At 41.3% G+C, this 21,599-nt stretch overlaps 1 protein-coding gene across 1 annotated transcript; it reads left to right on the forward strand.

Moving 5' to 3' along the window:
• Nucleotides 1–3,600: 3,600 nt before the first annotated feature.
• LOC136631496 (G1/S-specific cyclin-D1-like) lies at nucleotides 3,601–11,782 on the forward strand. The gene is made up of 5 exons (XM_066605797.1): nucleotides 3,601–3,824; nucleotides 6,202–6,417; nucleotides 7,910–8,069; nucleotides 8,167–8,315; nucleotides 10,209–11,782. The coding sequence occupies exons 1-5, from the start codon at nucleotides 3,627–3,629 to the stop codon at nucleotides 10,356–10,358; spliced, it is 873 nt and encodes a 290-aa protein (XP_066461894.1). The 5' UTR covers nucleotides 3,601–3,626; the 3' UTR covers nucleotides 10,359–11,782.
• The last annotated feature ends 9,817 nt before the right edge of the window (nucleotides 11,783–21,599 follow it).

A 21,599-nucleotide genomic window follows, 5' to 3' on the forward strand; every position in this document is an offset into this window, starting at 1 on the left:
CCAATCATCTGTCAGGGATGAGTTTTCTTGTTTCTTGTCTCCTGTTGATCTATTAGCGTCACTGACTGATGGATTTGGATCCCCAAGACATGCATAACAAGGATTTTGGGAAGCAGGGGCTGAACATTACTGCTGACCTGTGTTCCCTGGCAGTCTTGCATGTCAAATAGAAAACATGAGCCTTTAAATAACATTTGCTTATGTGCATGTTTGAGACCAGTTGTCAAATTTGGTTCCCAAATATTTTTTTTTCAATGCTCTTTGAGAGACCCCTTTAACATTTGTGTACCCCACAACTGGGACCCTCATGTATGTGAATTATAGAGAACTCTAAGATGATTGACCCCTATAGTTTGTAACATCCATCTTTAGGGCTTAAACAGATGGGTGTGATTTTGTCCCAATTTACAGCTGTGAAAATCATAGCCGCAAAATAGGACGAAACAAAACCAATGATATCAATGGTTTCACTTTCACAATCGGGATTCTCGCTTGTTAACCCTTTAACGCTGCAGGACGTACATTTACGTTCGGGGTATGTATAGAGGAGGATCACAGGTCGATCCCACTCCATACAACACGGGTTTCGGCTGTTTCTTACAGTCAACAACAGCCTGCAACAGCTCTGATAAGCAGCGCCGCTGACTGGAGCTGTTAACCCTTTAAATGCGCAGATCGATGTTCGGGGTCCTGCACTGCCCTTCGCATTGAGATTGTGCGGAGCCATATGGTTGCCATGGGAGCCTTCTGATAGATTGTCTGTTAGATCGCCATATAACGTAATGCCATGGCATTACATCATACTGCAGGAGCTATCAAACCATCGCAAGTTCTTGTCCCCCTATCGAGAGTAAAAAATAGGTTAAAAATGTTTTATTAAAGGGGTGGTCTCGCGAAACCAAGTGGGGTTATACACTTCCGTATGGCCATATTAATGCACTTTGTAATGTACATTGTGCATTAAATATGAGCCATACAGAAGTTATTCCACTTACCTGCTCCGTTGCTAGCGTCCTCGTCTCCATGGTTCCGTCTAAATTCGCTGGCAGCTTGCTTTTTTAGACGCGCTTGCGCAGTCCGGTCTTCTCTATTCAGCACGAGCCGCTTCAGTGTGCTCCCCGCTACAGCTCTTCTGCGCATGCGCAGACGAGCTGTCACTGCTCGGGAGCGCGCTGGAGCGGCCATTCTGCACCTTCCTCTGTTAGAGGAAGGTGCAGAAACTGGAGCTGCCCAGCGGAGAAGCCCAGCCCAGCCCAGCACAGCAGCCCCGAGAAGCGTCCCAGGTAAGTGATGGGTCGGGGGGGAACTAGCGCTGCGCCGGGGGAACTAGCGCTGCGCCGGGGGGGGGCTGCCGCTGTGATGGGGGAACTAGCGCTAGGCCGGGGGGGCTGTCGCTAGGCCGGGGGGGGCTGCCGCTAGGCCGGGGGAACTAGCGCTGGGCTCCGGAACCTAGCGCTGGGCTCCGGGGCCTTCACCTGGGCTGAGGGTCTAGCGCTGGGGAGCCGGGGGCTAGCGCCGGTTACCTGCTGCCTGGCGGTGGGCGTCTGGTCGGCGGCTGCGGGGCGTCTGGTCGGCGGCTGCGATGCGTCCGGTTGCCATGGAGACACAGCTGGCGGCGTCTCGGGAGCGCGCACGTCGGGCTGCAGCGAGCGACGGGGAAAGAGCCGGCGGCCATCTTGAGAAAACTTTTATAAGTTGCTGAAGCGCTGGAACGGTAAGTACAAACCAGCTAGAAATGTCATTTACAGGGGGGCTTAGTAATGTGTACTTAATGGGGGGGACTGGGCAAAAAAAAAATTTAACTGCTTCCTCGAGACATCTCCTTTAATGCTTAAAAAATATAAAAGGTAATAAAAATTTAAATAAAAACCATTTTGCCGCATTTATAATAAAAGAATCTAAATAATAAAACCTGGAAAACATATTTGATATCCTCACATCCGCAGAAGTACAATCTATCAAAGTAACGCATTATTTACCCCACACGGTCAATGTTGTCAGAAAAAAAGATAAGAACACCAGAATTGCACTTTTTGGTGTTTTTTCTCCAAGAAAAAAAAGTTATAAAAAGTGATCAAAAAGTCGTATGTAATTCAAAATGGTACCATTAGAAACTACAGGACGTTCTGCAAAAGATGAACCCTTGCCCAGCAATGTTGACGGAAAAATTAAAAAGTTCTGCCTGTCAGAAGATGGTGGTAGAAAATAATTTTAAAAAACTAAATATCTTTTGAAAAAAATAAAAGTAGCACAGCAAAAAAACCCTCTATAAATTTGGTATCATAGTAACCCTACTGACCCATAAAATATAGTTATCATGTCATTTTTCTTGCAGTGTGTACACCGTAGAAATAAGACCCTCCCAAAGATGGCAGAAGTTCAGTTTTTATCCATTTCACTGCACTTAGAATTTTTCTTACGTTTTTCACTACATTATATGGTACATTAAATAGCACCATTGAAAAATACAACTCGTCCCGCATAAAACAAGCCCTCATACAGCGACGTGAATGGATGAATAAAAGAGTTATGTTTTTCAAAAGGAGGAAGGAAAAAACGACAATGGGAAAAGTTGGTCTGCGTCCTTAAGGGGCTAATACTACGCACGAGAAAAGATACGACTTGCCCTATCATTCTCGCAGTCAGTTTTTCGAAGCGTGGAGTTTGAATAGCGTGTTAGCGCATATGTCCATGTGTTTTTGCTCTTAGGTGTGGATTGTGCAAATAAACGACTTTTGTGAAAGCACCCGAAGAAGACAAGACTATGCAGGCAGATACATCGTTGGCTCGTTCTAACGAGAAATCATTCACATTCGCTGTACAAGTGAATGAGAACGACTGAACAATCTGTATTTAAACCGAACGATTAGTGAATGAGCCAACGATGATTTTTATGCTGCATTATATGAACGATGAACAAAAAGCGACTGATTATCATTTGTCGTTCGGTCGTTAGCTCGCGTTTAGGCTGAACGAGTATTGTTCACTTTCGCTTATTCGAACGATAGTTCTTGCATCTAATAGCACCTCTAAAGCAGGAGACTTCCTAAAAGTTTCAGCATCTGGAGAGAAGGAAACCAATAACACAACTCTGCATTTCTGAAAACTACAAAAACGGACGGTGGGACCTCCTTTTGGTGCGTTATCTTTGGTCCATGGTGTTTTTTCAAAAAGCAGAATGTTCTCCTTTGGTGTTATTTTTCTGGAATTTCAGGTCTAAAAACTCAGGAAGTTACAAGATAGAAAAAAAGCCACGATAAAACTGCGAAGGAAGCCTTATATTTGCTGGGGAGCCCTCTGTTAAAGCCTCTCCTTGTCTTCTCTCAGTTCATCTATTTACTTTGTTTTATTTTTTTAGTATAAAAATAAGATGTAAAAATCTAAAAAAAAAATCTTAACTATAATTAAAAAAAACGTAATAATTCCGACAGCCATCAGATACTGTACAGCTGCGGCCATATGTGGCTGTGTCCCCTCGAGACACTCAATGACAGGCAGCCATGGGGGCGGGGCCTTCGCAAGGGGGCGGGGCCTATTCTATCGTGGAGTATATGAGGCTGCAGTTTAAAGGGACAAGTTAAGAGAGTTTAAAGGGACACTGCCTGCAGCTGGCGACACAGCTCGGGATGGAGGGCAATCTGCTGTGCTGGGAGACCGAGAAGGAGCTGAGGGCTGCAGCCGACCCCGTGTTGCTCCAGAGCCGGGTGCTGGAGGAGCTGCTGACCGCCCAGGACAGGTACCTGGCCTCCCCCACGTACTTCCAGTGTGTGCAGAAGGAGATCCACCCCCACATGAGGAAGATGCTCACCAGCTGGATGCTGGAGGTGAGTGCTGGCACACCTAGGGTTAAACGCACCCTTCCCACCCTGCATGGAAGTCAGGGCACCTATATAAGAAATAATAGTTTAGACTAATGTGCTGTACATTATATAGGTCTTGCATTTTCATTGTTGCCACTTTTCTATGAGCTGCAATAATATATATATACTAGTGCAGGACCTCAACACATTAGGAATGCCTCCTGATAGACATTCATTTAGGTTCATGTCATCTTCAACTTTTTTTGTCTCCAGATGTTGTGAAACTACAAATCCCAGCATTCCCTGAGATGTAGGGACTGAAAACAATCAGCTCATATTAGTGGAAATCTGTTCTGTCAGTCAGAATAATAGGATGTATTTAAAGATCCCATTATTTTAAATGTGTCCACTTACATGCTGCCATTTTTCTATTTCCCATGTGCTACTAAGGGACCCTTCACATGAGACCGAATTGTCCGCAGGACGCAGCACAGGTGCAGATTTTGTTGTGTTTTTAACTGCAGAATGCGTTCTGTGGAATTGATTGGATTTCCCCCCCCCCCCCAGACTTGCATCAACTGTATACTAGAAATCTGCCACAACAATTCTGCAAACCGTCCTTAATTCCGCAGTAGAAAGGCTTTTCTGTAGCAGAACTTTTAAGCTTGCGGTTTTGAAGTAAAGACCCATGGATTTTAATAGGCACAGAATTTAAGCCCCATAGGCACAAATATCTGTGTGGAGTAATTCCATCCAGTGTGAATGGTCTCTTATGGGTGACTTGTGTCTAAGAATCACCCAGTTTTGCACACGAGAGCAAAAAAAGAAATCGCATCACACTTGGATGTACATGCAGGTTTAATGCGATTGCAATGCAATTCTATTTTGCTCCCACAGGTAGCAATGGGAGATTTTTCACATTTGTGGAAATCACAAACTCAGCTATATATTTTTCTCACAAAATGCATTGTGCCTGCATAGAAAATCACACATACACAACTGCAATATCAGTCCAAGTTTCTTAGACCGATATTGCACTTGCTCATGTAAATGCACCCTTATCATACATGCATCAACATTTTTTGGAGTTGTTGATAGTAAATCTCAGCATTTACTTTACAGTTCTCTACAAGAAATACATTTTGGGTGACACAATATTTCCTGTGGCACAAAGAAGTTTGCAGTATAAGGTTCTCTTCACTCTAATTCCTGGACTTCCACTTATAACAGAGCAGTGACAGCTCTGATGGACCCAATTTCCTGCCATTACTGGCAATTACTGACAAACCGCAATGAATTTTCTGGACGTATTTTTGACGGCAAGGATAGTATTACAGACTGCACAATTCTTGCTCTCAAAAAGGCTGGAAACCCAAACAGAACCCTGAATATTAGAGTCTTAAGGTACCTTCACAGGGAACGACTATCGGCCAAATAATTACTTGAAAGAGCAAATTCGAATGATAGCTGTTCATTGTGAATAGGGCCACCGAGGGGTGAGGAGTGATAAGTCACTACCTATTTCGTTCCAGCTTACCAAAAAAAAGTCACTGGTTGATCAAAAGTCGTCATGCACGCACAAATTTTTTTTTTTTATTCATTCCGCAAATATGTATCAATGCACTGCAAATTTAGGATAGCATGTTAGGTGCCTCTATATAGGCATTGGAAGGAATCCCAAGGATTTTTGCAGAGCGAGTGTTTTTTGGGGTGCAACTTATTTTTCACTAAACATTGCTCCCAGTCGCGTGAATTAGAAAACGCTGGCCGTGATTGCAGAAAAACGTCCGTTCATGCAATTTTCCGGCGTGGCTGAGAGAAAGCAAAAGGCAAAAACGCATGCGCTTGTGTGGAAGAGCCCTTAAAAGGGGTTTTCCTGGTAATTTTTATTGATTACCACTCCTCAGGATAGGTCATCAATAGCTGATCGGCTATTACCAGCCTGTAATTACCAGCGCTGGCCACTACACATGGTCAGGATGATCTTTCTGCTCCACACCCTGTGTGTCTTGCCAGTGACAGCACCCACATAGATGATCAATAAAAATTGCCTGGAAAATCCTTTTAAGGAGTCCAAACTAAGTCCAAAAGTGCAAAAGTTGGACCCCATTTGACCTAGTTTCCATTTGTCTTTGATACCACAGAACCCCATTATTTTTGAGGAAATTAAGATCATTGATACGAATAATTGGAAAAGTGATGTTTTCTGCCCTCAAACATGGCATAGATTTTATCTGCTGGGCACCATCAGATCTCCAAATATGGCAAATGGACCTACAGTATATGGTTAAGATGCTGTATGTTCCTACATGCACACTAGTAGTCTGGGTATACATATAGGACGTATGCATCACTTCTGTGACAAAATATTTTATAAATGGCCCCACCCTTGTTTCCGCAGGTATGTGAAGACCAGCGATGCGAAGAAGAGGTGTTCCCCCTGGCCGTCAATTGTTTGGACAGGTTCCTGTCCGTGGCACCTGTAGAGAAGCGGAAGTTCCAGCTTGTGGGTGCCACTTGTCTTCTTCTTGCCTCCAAACTGAAGGAATCAAAACCAGTAACCATTGAGAACCTCTGCATGTATTCTGACTGCTCCATCACAGACAGTGAAATGCGGGTGAATATCTTCTGCTGTATAGAAATGTCTATCGAGTGCTGTTACCAGCTGGGCACAGTCGCCTTTTTGCTTATGAGTATAATACATGAACCAGGTTGTGCTCGGTAGGCTGAACAGAGTTGTGGTACATCTGAGGGCGATTCCTATAAAGCATTGAAGGACACAGAAATCAGATAAATAGTGATTCCAATACTGGAGTATAGTATTGTATATTAGACTTGCAGGTTAGCATTTCACAGCAGCAATATCCGCAACATATAATATTCCCCCCTCATCTTGCCACTGCTTGTGTTGTCTGGTCTATGGTTCTTGGTGTAACACAACCAGATATTCTATCATACCCAGCACAAGTTCATTCAGTTGGGTTCCTTAATTGCATAATGGAAACTTCTGCCGCTTTCCAATATACTTTGTGTTTCCATTCCTCATTATCTTAGAGACCTGTTTGCTGTCAGTGATTTGAGAGATTCCTATTTACATTCACTGATGAAATATGTGATGATACAAAACTGAAATTCATTTATTTTTGTAAAAATTCATGAAGGGAAAGCTGCATGTGCATATAGCCTTACGGGTTGGGACAAGGTGATTCAGTGCCCTAGGCAGATCATAAAAGTGACATTTTCCCCTGCCCTGCAATCCTTAGAATGGATTAAAAATAAACATGCTCTCTAATGAAAGAGGGAAGAGATTTAACCACATCTTAAAAGAATCACACACAAACAGAATAGATTTTTTAATCTGGTAACTCACTTTACTTTTCTTCTCCATTCGACCATGACCGTCATGGCGATTTCTCCTAAAAACGTCAAAGTTTGCTGTTGAAATCTCTTCAGTTCTCTGGATTCTCCTCTGCTGTGAGTGCTGTGTTACATCCTAATGCAAGATATACAATATGTCCAGACACTGGCAGTTTTAGAACTGCGTGCAGTGTCAGTCTCTCCTGGCTGGTCCTCCTCTGCTCCAGTTGCTATCAGTGAGCAATACAAAAGATGCTCCCAGGGACTCCTGTAACTATGAGACCTTTCAGTTAAGTGGTGCAAGAAAATGGTTTTTTTTACCACTTTTGGCAAAGTGGTGTCCTAGGTGATTGCCTACCATCATCCCAGCCCTATTTGGGTGGATGCCCTCTCCCCACTAGGCTAGTGTTTTTTGTTTTTTTTATACTCTATTTTCATGTAAGTTTCTAACAAGAATAGAACAGGCAGATGTGCGGTCCCCTGTACAGAATCAGTGTCCATGTTCTGTGTGATGCGAGTCACACTCGATCATCTCAGGCTCAGCTTGTTAATGGCCTATAAGCATGGCCTAACAGTATAATCCTTATAATTGGCGGCTACACCATGACTCCCTATAGGCCAGGGATTGGACTGAGCTATTAATTACACCTTCACTGTGATCCAGTATTCTGGTAGCAGTAGTGATATGTTAGGTCAACCCAGCCAACGGTGTCCATTGTTTGATGCATTGGGTATTACCTTCTCTTCTGTAGGCAATGGAGCTGCTCATCTTGAACAAGTTAAAATGGGACATAGAAGCAGTGACACCTAGAGACTTCCTCCCGCACTTCCTAGAGCTACTTAGTCTGTCAGCAAACAAGATGCAACAGGTCAGGAAGCACGCTGAAACCTTCATTGCTCTGTGCACTACAGGTCAGTCCATGTTTCCCACGGTTACAATGAAAAACAAAACAAAAAATAGCTTTTATTGTATGAAAATTTTAATTTTTTTTTTTCTTCTGTCTCATAGATTGTACTTTTATTGCTCTGCCTGCTTCCATGGTGTCTGCTGCTAGCGTGGCAGCTGCAGTCACAGGCCTGCGGCCCCAGAACCTGGGTCTGGCCTGCTCCAGTATGGCAGTCACTAACTACCTCGCCAAAGCCATTCGTTGTGATCCGGTAAGATAAAATAATTCTAACTTGTGATACATCCTATTTCTATCTTTTTCTGATATGCTCTTCCTAAGAGAGTATATTTAAGTAGGAGCAGGGCTGCTCAAGACTATATACTAGAACTATATACTGTTCATGGGATTCAGAAAAGTACAAGGACTTTATGGAAGTTGCCTAAGACTTAAGAAGTGTTTTTGGTTTTTTTGTTTTCCCCAGAAATGATGCCACTCCTGTCCATGGACTGTCTAATAGCAAAGCTCAGCCCCATTCAGGATGAGCATTTCCAGGTCTGGCCCATGGGCAAGTGTGGCACTGTTTCTGGCAAAAACTGTAGACCCTCTTTTCTACTCCTGGACAACCCCTATAATTTCTCTGTATTGTATCTGCCAATCCCTTAACTGTAGATCAGTTAAGGGATTGGCAGCGGACTTGTTGCAGAAATTTCTGTGACTGTCCCATTCATTGGTATGAGGTTTACAGACTTTCATGCCATACTGCAGAAACCCAATTCACATATACAGATTCCTTCGAAGAAGTTACCACAACAAATCTGTGGCAAGTGAATAATTTGCTGTAGGCTATGGCAGAGCGCCCTCTGGTGCATTTCTGATAACCTTAAAGAAAATGTGACATATATGAGGAGGAAAAGCATATTTGGGAAAGTAAAACAAACTTGTGTTGCTATACAGAAATCTGCTGTTCAGAGGCTGGTTGCCAAATTTTAGCCCTGGGCAAGTACACAGCCCTCGTCCTCAAGTAGACACACAGACATCTTGCTTTTCCAACACCTTTCCTACATAATCTATGCCTTTACACAATTCCCCTTCTATAGCACTCAAGCTGGTAATGATACCATCTGTAGTAATCCATACAGTAGTACTCGCTCCATTTTTGTGCCCCACTTAGCAATAATGCCTTCTGTATGTCCCCACTCAGTAATACTGCCCCTTTTGTTCCATTCACTAATAATGCCCCGTTTGCCCCTTCCGAAAGTGAATGCCCCCATTTACCTTATTAAGAAGGATTGCCCCAGTCTGTCTTCTTTGAAAAATAGTCCCATCAACATCCCCTTGTATGTTCAGAAGAAAAAAATCCTACATGCCCACCTTCCCTGTTGCTCCCCAGCAGCTGTAATGGTTTTCATTGTTCCCTGCTGACTTCCCATTGTGCGATCGGGTGACAATCGCATGATCACTGCAGACATTTCCCGGTCTCCCAAACATTGAGGCTGGAAATTGACTACAGCAATCATGTTTGGCAAGTGATCACACAACCCAGAAGACAACGGGACAGTGGAATAATTTTTCTTTTAAATTAAACAGTCTGAAACTCTGGAGGGGCCCATATGCAGTGCCTGACCCACCAGCCTGGGCCTCTAGTAACCCATCTCTCAGGCCAGCAAAGAATGTGGGGCTTCCCTAGCTCATTGGGCCTCAGCACCTGCCTGGACTTGTTTGGTGCTGATGCCAGGCCTGGTTATAAGGGTGGCTCTGTAGTTCTAATTGGGCCCCATAAAGCCTCAGGTAGCTGCTCAGAGGAAGTGGCTGTAATGCAAGTAAGGAGTCTGGGCAGCCCTAAAGGTTTACTGGTAGCACAGCCACTGTCATAACTATAAGGGATGCAGTTGCACCCAGGCCCGGGAGCCTTAGGGCGCTCATAAGGCCTCTCTTTTCCATATAGGGAGCCCAGTGCTATGAATAAAGCATTATAATTGGGAGCCCTTTACAGGTTTTGCATTGGGGCCCAGAAGCTTCACGTTTCGCCTCTGAGCACAGCCCAGGGGGTGCATGCCTCCCTGGCCCAGCCCGCCCCTACTGCTGTTCCTCAGAAGTCTTATACCGGTAGTACTTTTGCTGTTAAAGTAGTCAATACATAATAATCTGATTTCTTTAATTTCAGAATATTCTGAGAATGTGTCAAGAGCAAATTGAACTGTCTTTGGAATCCAATCTCCGACAAGCTGAAGGTGACAGAACCACAAACTCCAAGGCCGTAGAGGAGATTGAGCGGGCTAGTACCCCCACTGATGTTCTGGACTTTGATCTATAACTTGTAGCCACACTGGCCCGTTATGATGTACTAGAGACTCATACTTTGTATGAACAGTATCCGGTTGCTAAACTTTGAGCTGAAGGCCCTTTACGATTGCTGTGCAAAACGTTTTATCATGGTACCTAGAATTGACAAAGGGGCCATTACTTATTTCTCATAGGTTGTAACAGTGTTCCTACTGCAATTATAGGGAGATGTATTATACGATACATGTGCCCAAATTCGGAAAGATGGAGCACAGTACAATAAAATTCCACTGGTGTGGCATCCAATAGTCCAGCGTTCCTTCTAGCCAAGCTTGCAAGTGGAAATCCCAGGCTTGCTAGATTGAACCATCAAGCACATTGTCACGGCAGGAACTGAAGCTCACCCTCTTTCACTTGAACTGAGTTGCAGTTCCCTGCACAGAGCGGTGACGGGCAGTGGAAATGTCAAAGGGCTTCAGTCCCTTTATTCTTATGAACATTGGAGATCTCTATAGTCAGATCCCCACAAACAGCAAGTGATGGAATATAATTGACTTGCTACAACTGGAACGGCCCTTTAAAATGCAATGGCCCCTGAATTCAGTTGATCATTTTAGGGTCATCCAGCTTTTCTAGAGCCCCGATTGACAGATTCTAGCAGGCACTGCTCTTCGGTTCAAGCTGATGACCAAGTCTGTATGACGATGACTCTATTTGAGAAAGGAAAATAGCACTTTTTTTATGTACATTCTATTTAGTATACAAAAGGTGCTTCGATACACCAAACAAGACTTCCCCAGACTCTAACCATGTCTTGATTGGGGAGAACAGAACAGAAGTTGTTTTTGTTGCTTTCATATGATTTTGGTTAATTTATATTATTTAATATTTATTGGTTATTGATTATTTTGTATTTAATTCTGCTTAATTGTATTTTAATTTGCATTATTATGAATTATTTATTTTTTGCAAAAGCTGCACTACACAGAATTATTGTATTTGCAATTAAGTGGAAGGCTTGTAGGTAGCTTTGTTGTACTCTGGGAATATGTGGAGCAATGTAAAAGGCTGTGGTCAGACGAGCTTAGCTCCGCCCCCCCGTCCCGCCCCCTCCAATTGCAAATGCAGGAGTGGAGGAGGAATATAAATGCAATGAGATCCCATAAAAGACTACTGCAACAATTGAAAATATATGTACAACTAAAGCTTGAGATTGGAGAAATAATAGATTTTAGGTCTAATAATCACTTGGAATTAAATTGAAATTCTACTATCATTTTGGTAGATCATTAAATGGAAGGCAAGGAAAAATATTCTCCCTACATGTGTGGAAGAAATAATGATGACTTGTATGTAGCGTATGCTTTTATATGTAGCATTTACTTTTGGTTTAAGTGAAAGGGGTTTTTCTTCCTCCTTTCGACTTTTCTATTTATTTTGGTCTGTTTGTTTTCAGTTACATGAAATGTTCTACTCCTAGTTTAATGAAGGGGAAATATTTTTTGCACTTTACAGGAGGAGGTATTTTTCAATATGGCATGAAACGGTTTTATAAAAAGTACAATCTGAAATGGAGGATTTTGTCTCACTGTTCTAAATTTTATTTATTTTCCTCAATAAAATCTGAATGCTGAAATAGGTACTTTTCTGTCATTTCTGTTAATGGAGAAAAATACGTAATGTATCTTACGGTTGCAGGAAAAGTAGGTGAACTCTTTAAAAGTACCTAGATTGCTGAACAGAGATGTTGGGTGATGCAACAAGACAAGGACACAAAGTGAAGAAGTATATCAACTAAAGAATGGTTAAAGGATTTTTAGGGAGATTTATGAAATTGCCTAAAACAGAAACTTAGTCTGAGCTTCCCATAGCAACCAATCACAACGCAGCTTTGATTTTGTATTCTGCTCTGGTAGAGTGAAAGCTGCACTATGATTGGTTGCTATGGGCAACTAAGACAGTTTCATGAATTTGTCCCTTTGTGTTTTAGAATGGCCACGTTAACCCTATCGAGATGCTGTGGTATGACCTGAAAAGGTTTGCATACAAGAGGCATCCCAGAAATATTGATGAACTGAAACTCATTTTGCAAGGATCAATAGTCTAAAAATTTACTTCATCATTATAAAAATCTTATTTACAGCTACAGGAAACATTTGGTGGAGGTGACTGCTGTGAGAGAGGGAGTTCTACAGGTTATTAAATTCAAGGATTCACTTTTTCTCCCTGTACTCACTGGGCTCATTTATCAAAACTGTCTAATAGGACTCTTTCTTGCTAATAACAACCAGAGCTCAGCTTTCATTTTTGAAACTGCTATGGTCTAATGAAAGCTGAGCTCTGATTGGTTGCTATGGGCAACAAGAAGAGTTTTACTATTAGACAGTTTTGATAAATTAGGCCTAATGTGCTCTATAAGGGCTCTTCCCCACGAGCGGATATACAGCATTTTTACTTTTTCATGCCCGCTCCCTGAATGGGCGTTTTTCTGTGATCACGGCAAGCGGTTTCTTGTCCATTTACACGACCACGGTTTTCAGCAGAAAAAAAATATGCCGGACCCCGGAAAACCCTATCTCTGCCACAATCATCGAGATGGCTTCCAATGCTTATGTAGAGGCACATGAAAGCTTTTCTCAACATTGGACGCTGCAAAAATGCCTCCCCCCCCCCCCACTTCACTTTCCCTGCTTCCATAGGAGTCTATAGGACCCGCCAGTGTATATTGGCCAAAACATAGTTCCAGAACTATGTTTTGGCTGAGCGTATATGCACAGTTACAGTAAACAAACATTACCAACCATTCACGGTTTGTCCAGAAAGTATCACTGTTTGTGGACTAAGTTATTTACTTCAATGAGATTCACCGCAGAGTACAGAATGGTGGTGTCACGAGTGACATGAAGATTGCAGTTAACCTCCGGTTACATTTTCCCTGTGACCTACCCCAGCAGTAACTTGGACGGGTCCTGAGCTATGCCCCCAGGAGAGAGGATGGTAGCGTCACTGTGAAAAGGCCCTTATCTACCCGCCATCTCCTCGGCTGTGGGCCTGCTCTGCCCACACGCCGCCCTGCCATTGCAAAGAGCGAGCGGGAGGAGAGCAGAGAGAGGCAGTTTAGCAGCCACGCCGACATATTCCGGCCCAAAAGATAGTTCCAGGACTAACTTTTGGTCCTGATGTAAAAACACCGGGCACTATATTGGCCGACCGGGCGCTTTTATGTCGGAAGAATACGGCCATGTGATCTGATGCATTGGAATCCAATGCATCAGATCACAGCGTATATCGGCTGGCAGTGAAAATGGCCAGCCGATATACGCTTGTGGGAAAGAAGCCTAACATACCATGTTAATCGATAGAATACCATCCCCAGAGAATTAGTGTTTATGCAGGCAAAAAAAAATGCCCGCCCATCTCTCTATGGCAACAAATAAAAAGTGTTTTGGAATGAACAATCCTATTGGTTGCTTGTTTACTTACTAGCAATGATCTGCTGCATGTAAATGGCAACAAATACAGCCAATTAGGGTGCTCTGTCAATTACTGCTCATTAAGGCTAACTTCACATGAGCGAGCGCAATATAGAGTGCAAATCAATGTAAAGGATGTCATTTTGGATGACAATGATCTGAATTAAGGAAATCACTAATTAACCTCTGCTGTGCTTTGTGGCCTGGTCCACCAGAGAATGTGATTCTGATGTTCCACACCCCCATCTATATAGAACATGTGCACATACAGTTCTACAGTACTCTTTGTTATCCTTGTACACAGAAGACATATACATAAAAATATCTAGTAGCTTAATTGTGAATAACTAACAAAAAATAAACACCAGTGACAAATGACTGTCTTCAAAGTCACTTGCAAATGGAGTTGTCCTACTGTACTTAGTATTAACCAGGGCCATTATTGTGTCAGATTCTGGACTCATAGGATCTTCTGGTCGACTGGTCCAACCCTGGCCTGTTCTGGGCTTCCATTGATAGGATGCAAATCTGTTGTTCAGCATGAACAACTTTTTAATGCAGCACCTCAATAAAACCCAGAAAATCTAGCATGGCAAGTCAACTTTTCTACAGGTATCTAACATCAGCCAAGCATCTGTCATGTTTATTTTTTATAAGAAGGTGACAATGGTTGACAGAAAATGGTCTAAATCAGTCAGTTCGACTGACCAATCTCTGTAGTGTATGGTCAGCTTTAATCCTAACCAAAAGGGTGTGAAGCATCAGACTGGTTTGTTTTACCCAGCTCTGTACTAAACTTTTCTGAACTGTGTACTGTGTCTGAACGTTTTACTTTTTTTAGACCATAGAGTTGAACTTTATAGGACACCTTGAAGAAAAATAAGCAGAGCAAAAGAAAATTTGATAAGTGGAATAGTTTATAGAACTAGCTTCTTCTTTGCAGGAGTTAAAAAAAATATACTTTATTATAATGGAAGTAAAAGTTTGATCACCCAGAATCCACTGAGAATGCTTTATTGCAACTGAAATTTAGAATTACGAGATAAAAAAATAAACAAAAAATAAACAAGACCATGAGAAATTTGTCACAACTTTTTGTTAAACATTTTTTTTTCCAGCACATCATTCATACAGAGTTTAATATTTTCTTGTTGCAAGACATTGGCAGAATGAAAACTACAAAGAAATGTAAAAAAAAAAAGTTAAATTAACCTTCTTCCACCAATAAAATAAAAAAATAAAATGTAAAAAACATCTTTGTCACAATCTTGCCTTGCAACAACTGTTCTTTTTTTTTTCTTTTTTTTTTAAGAAATATATTTTAACCATGCACAAAAAAAGAAAAAAAAAACATTCCAAGATCATTTACACATATCAACACGACGAAAGATATACAAATAAATACAGCATTTATTATACAACTGGTGGCACCCCCAAGCCCTGCAGTAAGAGGCAACATTCCACAAGAATAACTTAACTGCAATTATACAGAATCTTATACAGAATCCCCACATCTCCCCCCACCCCATAGTTTCCGGGTCTATGAAAAGGATGAATGAATGGAGGCTCCTATAATTAAGGAGACTCTCATGTTTTTTAGGTTTTTTCTTCTTCTCATTTTTACAATAAAAGACTTAGGGGGAGGTGCCAAAATCTGAGGGAGGAATGTGAGAAGCCAGCACCTATACAACAGCATTGCAGTGCATCACTGTACCAAACCTTTATTGCGTGATTTGTGATGGCAGCAAGCATAAGAGGAGGTATTTGATATAGTGATGACAAGGGGGTTATTACGCTTCTGTACATTATCGAATGCCATTAATAGGTATGAATTTTAAGCTGCCAGGCTTGAGCTATTGCAAACCACTTTTTTCATTGTAAACATAAACCTATATATATATTTTTGTAGTAGAGGACTCACTAAAGGGACAATGACACGTAAGACATTTAAATGGTTAAATATTATTCACAGCATGTAATACCAATGAAGTGACTGCAGATTGACGACAGCCTTACTCTAACCGGACCTTATTGAGTCTATGTTTCCATACAGAGTAATAAATAACCATTATCAGCAAGTGATTGGAAAAAAAAAAGTATCTGCTCTTTCCTGCAGAAACAGCACCAATCGTATCTAGTATTGCAGCTCAGGCTAATTCTAGTAAATGGAGCTGAGCTGCAGTACCAGTTGTAGCCCATGGAAGAGATTGACGCCGTTTTGGGGTTAGACCAACTGTCATACAACCCCTTTACCATATATATTATCTATTCCTACATGTTAAATAATCTTGCATAAAAAGGCCAAGTATTATCATAGTGATGATATCTTTATTGGCTAACCAGAAAAATGATGCATACAAGCTTTCAAGGCTACTAAGCCCTTTATCAGTATAGTATAACAACTTGACTGAAGAAGGGGCTTAGCAGCTTCAAAAGCTTGCCTTTATCATTCTTCTGGTTAGCCAATAAGGTATCGCCTCTATATTAATACGTTTGACTTTTTGTACAAGAATATGTAACACATAGATTTTTCTGGCTAACATGGTTCCACATTAGAATTGCTCAACATTTATTCATGGTAGAAAAGTCACCTTGTAGGAGGTACAAATAGACACGTTACGAGTCCCAATTTACTCACAACCTAAGACTCCTCGCTAGTCACTTTAAAAGGGGTCCAGGAAGCTGAGATATGGGATGCTGTTTGTTGAGTTCCTCACATGCAAGGCTTCTTTATCTGCCCTGTACCTGTCTAAGACATGGAGGGAATATAGTGGTCACTAGGGATTTTCTTTTGCCCATACTTGTTTTGTAAGTCAGAAAGTGTATTACTGCCACAATGCCTGGATCACCTGCGGTTTTACTTACTTAGATTACTGTATTACTTTATCTAATTTTGTTAGACCTGTTGAGGATGACTGCATTATGGCCATCTAAAACAGGTCTAAAGGCGTTGTCCAGCTTTTTTTTTTTTTTAAACAGCTGGCCATGCCATAAAATAACAGAAGAAGCAATGCTCATCTCTCTTCTTCCCCCTTGTAAACAGCATAGCGGTTCCCATGGTCCTTCCGGTCTGTACTGACAGCAGAAGTCAGGTGATCGCTGCAGACAGTCAGAGACTGCAGCACCACTGTTCTGAACTCCTGGGCAGTGATGCTGCGGCCTTTGATTGGCTGCAATGATCACCTGACTTCTGCTGTCAGGAAAGACCGGGAGGGAACTGGGAGCCGCTACGTTGCTTAGTGGATGAGAGTAGAGAGGAGTACTGCTTCTTTTGGTATTTTATGGTATAGCCAAATCTTTTAAAACTACTAACCTCTTTAATTTGTCAAAATCTGTTACTAGTGACCAAGGTGTTCCCTCAATACCCTAAAATGTGAAGTCCACACCAAACAACTGTCCATATCCCAGCTTCTTGTACCCATATGAATATTACATATACATTTTCATATCATGGTTCAACCTCAAAATGAGCCCTCCAAAAAATACCCCAGACTACTTTAATGACTGCAGATAATGGTAGGCCGCCAATGTTACTGGCTTAGAGCAGAAAATGAGTAGGCAACAGATAAAACTAATGCTTTATATTCTTTAATTACATAAAAATGACACATTTTAAGATAGATTTAAAATAGGACAGGAAGGATTACCATAGTAGATGACTGAGCCGTCACAGACCATGGTAATCCTATGGCATCTTTTCCTAAGGAAATTATTTGCACATTAAAAAGAAAAAGATTTTTATATTGTATGTTTTCATTTTAAGACAACCATCATTACTAAACTGCAATATATTCATATATAGATATGTGGAATTGTCCTTTTAACACTGCCGTATCTACACATGGACACGATTATACACAAGATAATGGTACACATAAACATCTGACCAATGTAAGGCATTTCAACACTCGTTTGTGAAGATACAATCATTTGAAGAGAATATACAATTTTTGTTTATTTTTCCCTGCCACCTTTCCCAAAACCTTTGGCGGTTTTACTAAACGACCTCTCTGTCAAGAATAGAAATTTAGATTTGGCCCCTCTGTGCAAAGCCCTTATAGGTTTCTATATGTCTCTTGTTGTCTGCAGGCAATGGAGGCAGCTATTTTGTGGCCTAAGTCAACCAGGCCGAGATGCGATACTCTACCCATCCCACTGACAAAAGTGGTGCAATTGCAGTTTTATGAATCACCATACGAAATGCCCGCCTCCAGAAAAAGTACTGCATTTTACGGCTGAGCTTCTACATTTGTGAAATAAGCTGTCCACCACTGGATATATTTAGTTAAAAACTGAAAAAATGCAAGATGACCCAATAATTGTCAGAGTACAATCTACCCGTGTATGAATCTTGGGTTATGTTTTGGGACTTGGAGAATGATACAGATTCATAATTATGGGGCTAAAGGGACAAAGTAAAAAAAAGACAATGTAATAAATGGATGATAGGTCTTTATTGCAAACATGAAATGACCAAGATTAGAAAAAAAGGTCTTTTTGCTCAGAAACAGCACCACTCCTGTCCGTGGACAGTGTCTGGCTATGCAACCCTTCTCAGATGAATGGGACTAACATGTAATATCATTATAATCGCCGTCTGCAACTTTTTTCATGCTGAATGAATGAATGCTATGTTTTATAGGAATATTCCTGTACTTTGGAGTTTGCCTATAAAATGCAATACCAGACACAACCCATGGACAAGAGTGGTACTGGTTAGAAAAAAAACCAAACACTTTTTTTTTCTAACCCTGGACTAAGCGATTGTACAAAGATGGAAAGTTAGCACCTATCAACAGGATCAGGGAAAGCATTGTAATTGCTGGGGGGTACGACTATAAATTATCCCATATCCTATGGATAGGCAATAGTTCACAGTCAGCTCACCTATCAGTATCCTCCATTGTTCAAGCAACGTACATGGACTCCTGTGGATAGGGGACAGCTTTCTACTGTAGTACAAGTGCTTTTTAAGTAATAATAATGATCACCTTTATTTAGATAGCGCATGCATATTATACAGCACCTTCATCACATAATGAAGTAAACAAGGCTTACATTTTATAATGAAAAAACATACATTCTGCATTAATTCCTTACCATTTTAAGATCTCTTCTTGTAGTGAGTTAATAGAAAGAATCACTGCTGAAATCTGCATGCTGATTGTGTCCACCTCACATGGGTGCATAGCCTTTTATATGTTACAGTTGGAGACAATCAGCATGGGTCTTTAGCATCTGTATGTGAAGAATAATAGGACACGTTTACTAATACTGTCTAAAAATTAGCAAGTGCAAACTAAAGGCCCATTTACACACACAGATATCTTTCAAAAGATTGAAAGATCAGCGATCGTTTAGTATAAAGTACTAATAGGCACTAATTGGTATTAGTACTTTATTAGCGTCATTTGCATGCAAGTAAGCTTCTCCAAGCTCTAGCAGAACTCAGCAGGAGGTCTGAGCTCTGTAATTAGCTCCATTGTTCAGCCAGGGGCTGCTAAGAGAAAACAATGTAATCTCTAGCTCCCCATAGAGAATTCAGCACCATGGAAAGCAGACAGTTTGCAGTCCTGCTTATCAGCTGTTCTGCTGTCCATGGTTATCAGCTGTAATCAGCTCTCCCTGGGCAGCACACAGCTGCAGTCCTGCTTATCAGTTGTTCTGCTGAGCTATGGTTTTCAAGCAGAATTGAAAACTGTTGTTCGGCAGAAAACTGAAAGATGAGCACATTTAAACACAACGATTATCCCTCAAAAGATGCCTTTTCAGCGATAATCGTTGTGTCTAAATGGGCCTTAAGACAGTGTTAAAATGTACCAGGTTCATCACAGTAATTCACTCTGCATAAGAAAACAAATTTTAAGATTGTGTAGTCTAAGTTTATACCAACTACTTGGCTTAGTTTACAACAAAACTTTAGTTAAAATTTAGCGCAATTTGCTGAAATTTGGTTAATGTTTTGCACAATTTAGGTCATACTCATTTTCACAAAACCACACTACTTTGTATAGTGAATGTGGCACAAAGCATGAAAAACATTTTTTGCCAGAAAACTTTTGTATTTTAAATTGTAAATATGTATTAATGTTTCCATTCACAGACAGCAAACAGAGATCTTAAAAATAAGGGATTGAAACACAATGTATGATACATAATTTTCATTATACAATAAAAAAGCCTTATTTTGATAACATAGTAGACATGTTGCTTCCCATTGTAATCTTTTCTCTGTTTTTAAAGTCAGAAGACCTGGGTCAATTACTAAATGCAACTAGTTCTTCTAACGCTCCTTGCTTGTTATAAATGAGATATTCATACATACTTCAGGGATCCGCACAACAATGTTGGTGGGGCTCCAAGTGTTCCATTCTGCTTAGAAGGCTACTTTCATACTGCATTTTCAGTGTATGTTTCTTTTTTTCGGACATATCCATAGGCTCCAATTTACCTGACGGAGATTGCCCCTTTTGATCACTGTGGGGCTGGTTTATATCACTATATCCTTTTTTTGCTGCATTGAATAGGGCAGCAGACCGCACTATTCCATGCAGAAGCATTCGGCAAAGAAACATATACCACAATGGAAGATGGATGCCATTGTACGTCTCTGCTGTGGTATCCGTCAGAGGTATACATTGAGAAATCTTTCAGGCATATACCTCTTAGGGACACTCCAAAATGCAATATGAAAGTAGCCTTACACTATTTTGGAAGGACCTAGGATACCTCAAAGGGATTGTGCCACAAAAAATATGGTTTATAAATAAATGAAGCCCATAATTATAAACAATTTTTTTCATTTACACTTATTAAAAGAAGTTTCTATTCACAGATATTCCAGAATGATGTTAGAATAGCACCACCTGCTGTTTCTATTCTGTGTCCACCGCAGTAATTTTTTTCAAGGTGGTCACACATGCTCAGTCTTGCCTCTCTCTGCTCCACTGGGAATGTGGAGGGATCGCTGGTGTGATGAGCGGCTGCTTCTGAAGCTTCTGCATCTTCTCTGATGTCAGAAGAGATGCTGAGCAAGTGATAATAGAGGAGACAGTGTTACTGCAGAGAGGCAAGACTAAGTAGCTGTGACCACCTGGGAACATTTACTGAGGTGGACTGGACGAAGAAAGGCTATTTAATAGAAACAGCAGGTGGCGCTATTCTAACATCAGTCCTGGAATATCTGGAGATATTAAAAAAAAAATTCTAAGTGTAAATCCAAAAATGTTCATAATGATGGGCCGCATTTAACTACAAACAATATTTTTCATCAGACAAAGAGGAAGAAAACGATTCAGTATCTGAGAGTGATTTCACATTTGCACCTGGGGGTTCCACTTTCCAGCTCCATTCGGGGAAAACCCCATGGCCAAACGGCTCCATCTCAGAATGGAACCAAACAGCGCCAAACTGACCCAGTTGACTGTAATGGGGTCCAACTGGTTTCCGCTCAGGTGCTCGGTTTTTGGATGGAAGAAAAAGCGCTACGTGCAGCGCTTTTTCTTCCACATTCCCCAGCTCCAGGCACAGCACCATGACTTTGTTTATTGTTCTGTTTAGTGGTGACAGGGTCCCTTTAAGATGCATAGGTCTAAAGACAATCTTTTATCATCTACACTTGTACTATTCATAAACCAGTAAGGTATTGTTACACAATGGGCTCCCCTATGTCTGTGGTCCCAAAAACTAGAGCTTGATTCTTGTCTGGTATCCCTGTATTCCTGCAGCAGAGCTCAATTTTTCATCTAACCCCCGACCCGAGCTGCACTGCTAATTTTACCCGCAGTCCGAAGAAAAAA

The sequence above is a fragment of the Eleutherodactylus coqui genome, chromosome 6 (genome assembly GCF_035609145.1).
Source record: "Eleutherodactylus coqui strain aEleCoq1 chromosome 6, aEleCoq1.hap1, whole genome shotgun sequence".
NCBI lineage: Eukaryota > Metazoa > Chordata > Amphibia > Anura > Eleutherodactylidae > Eleutherodactylus > Eleutherodactylus coqui.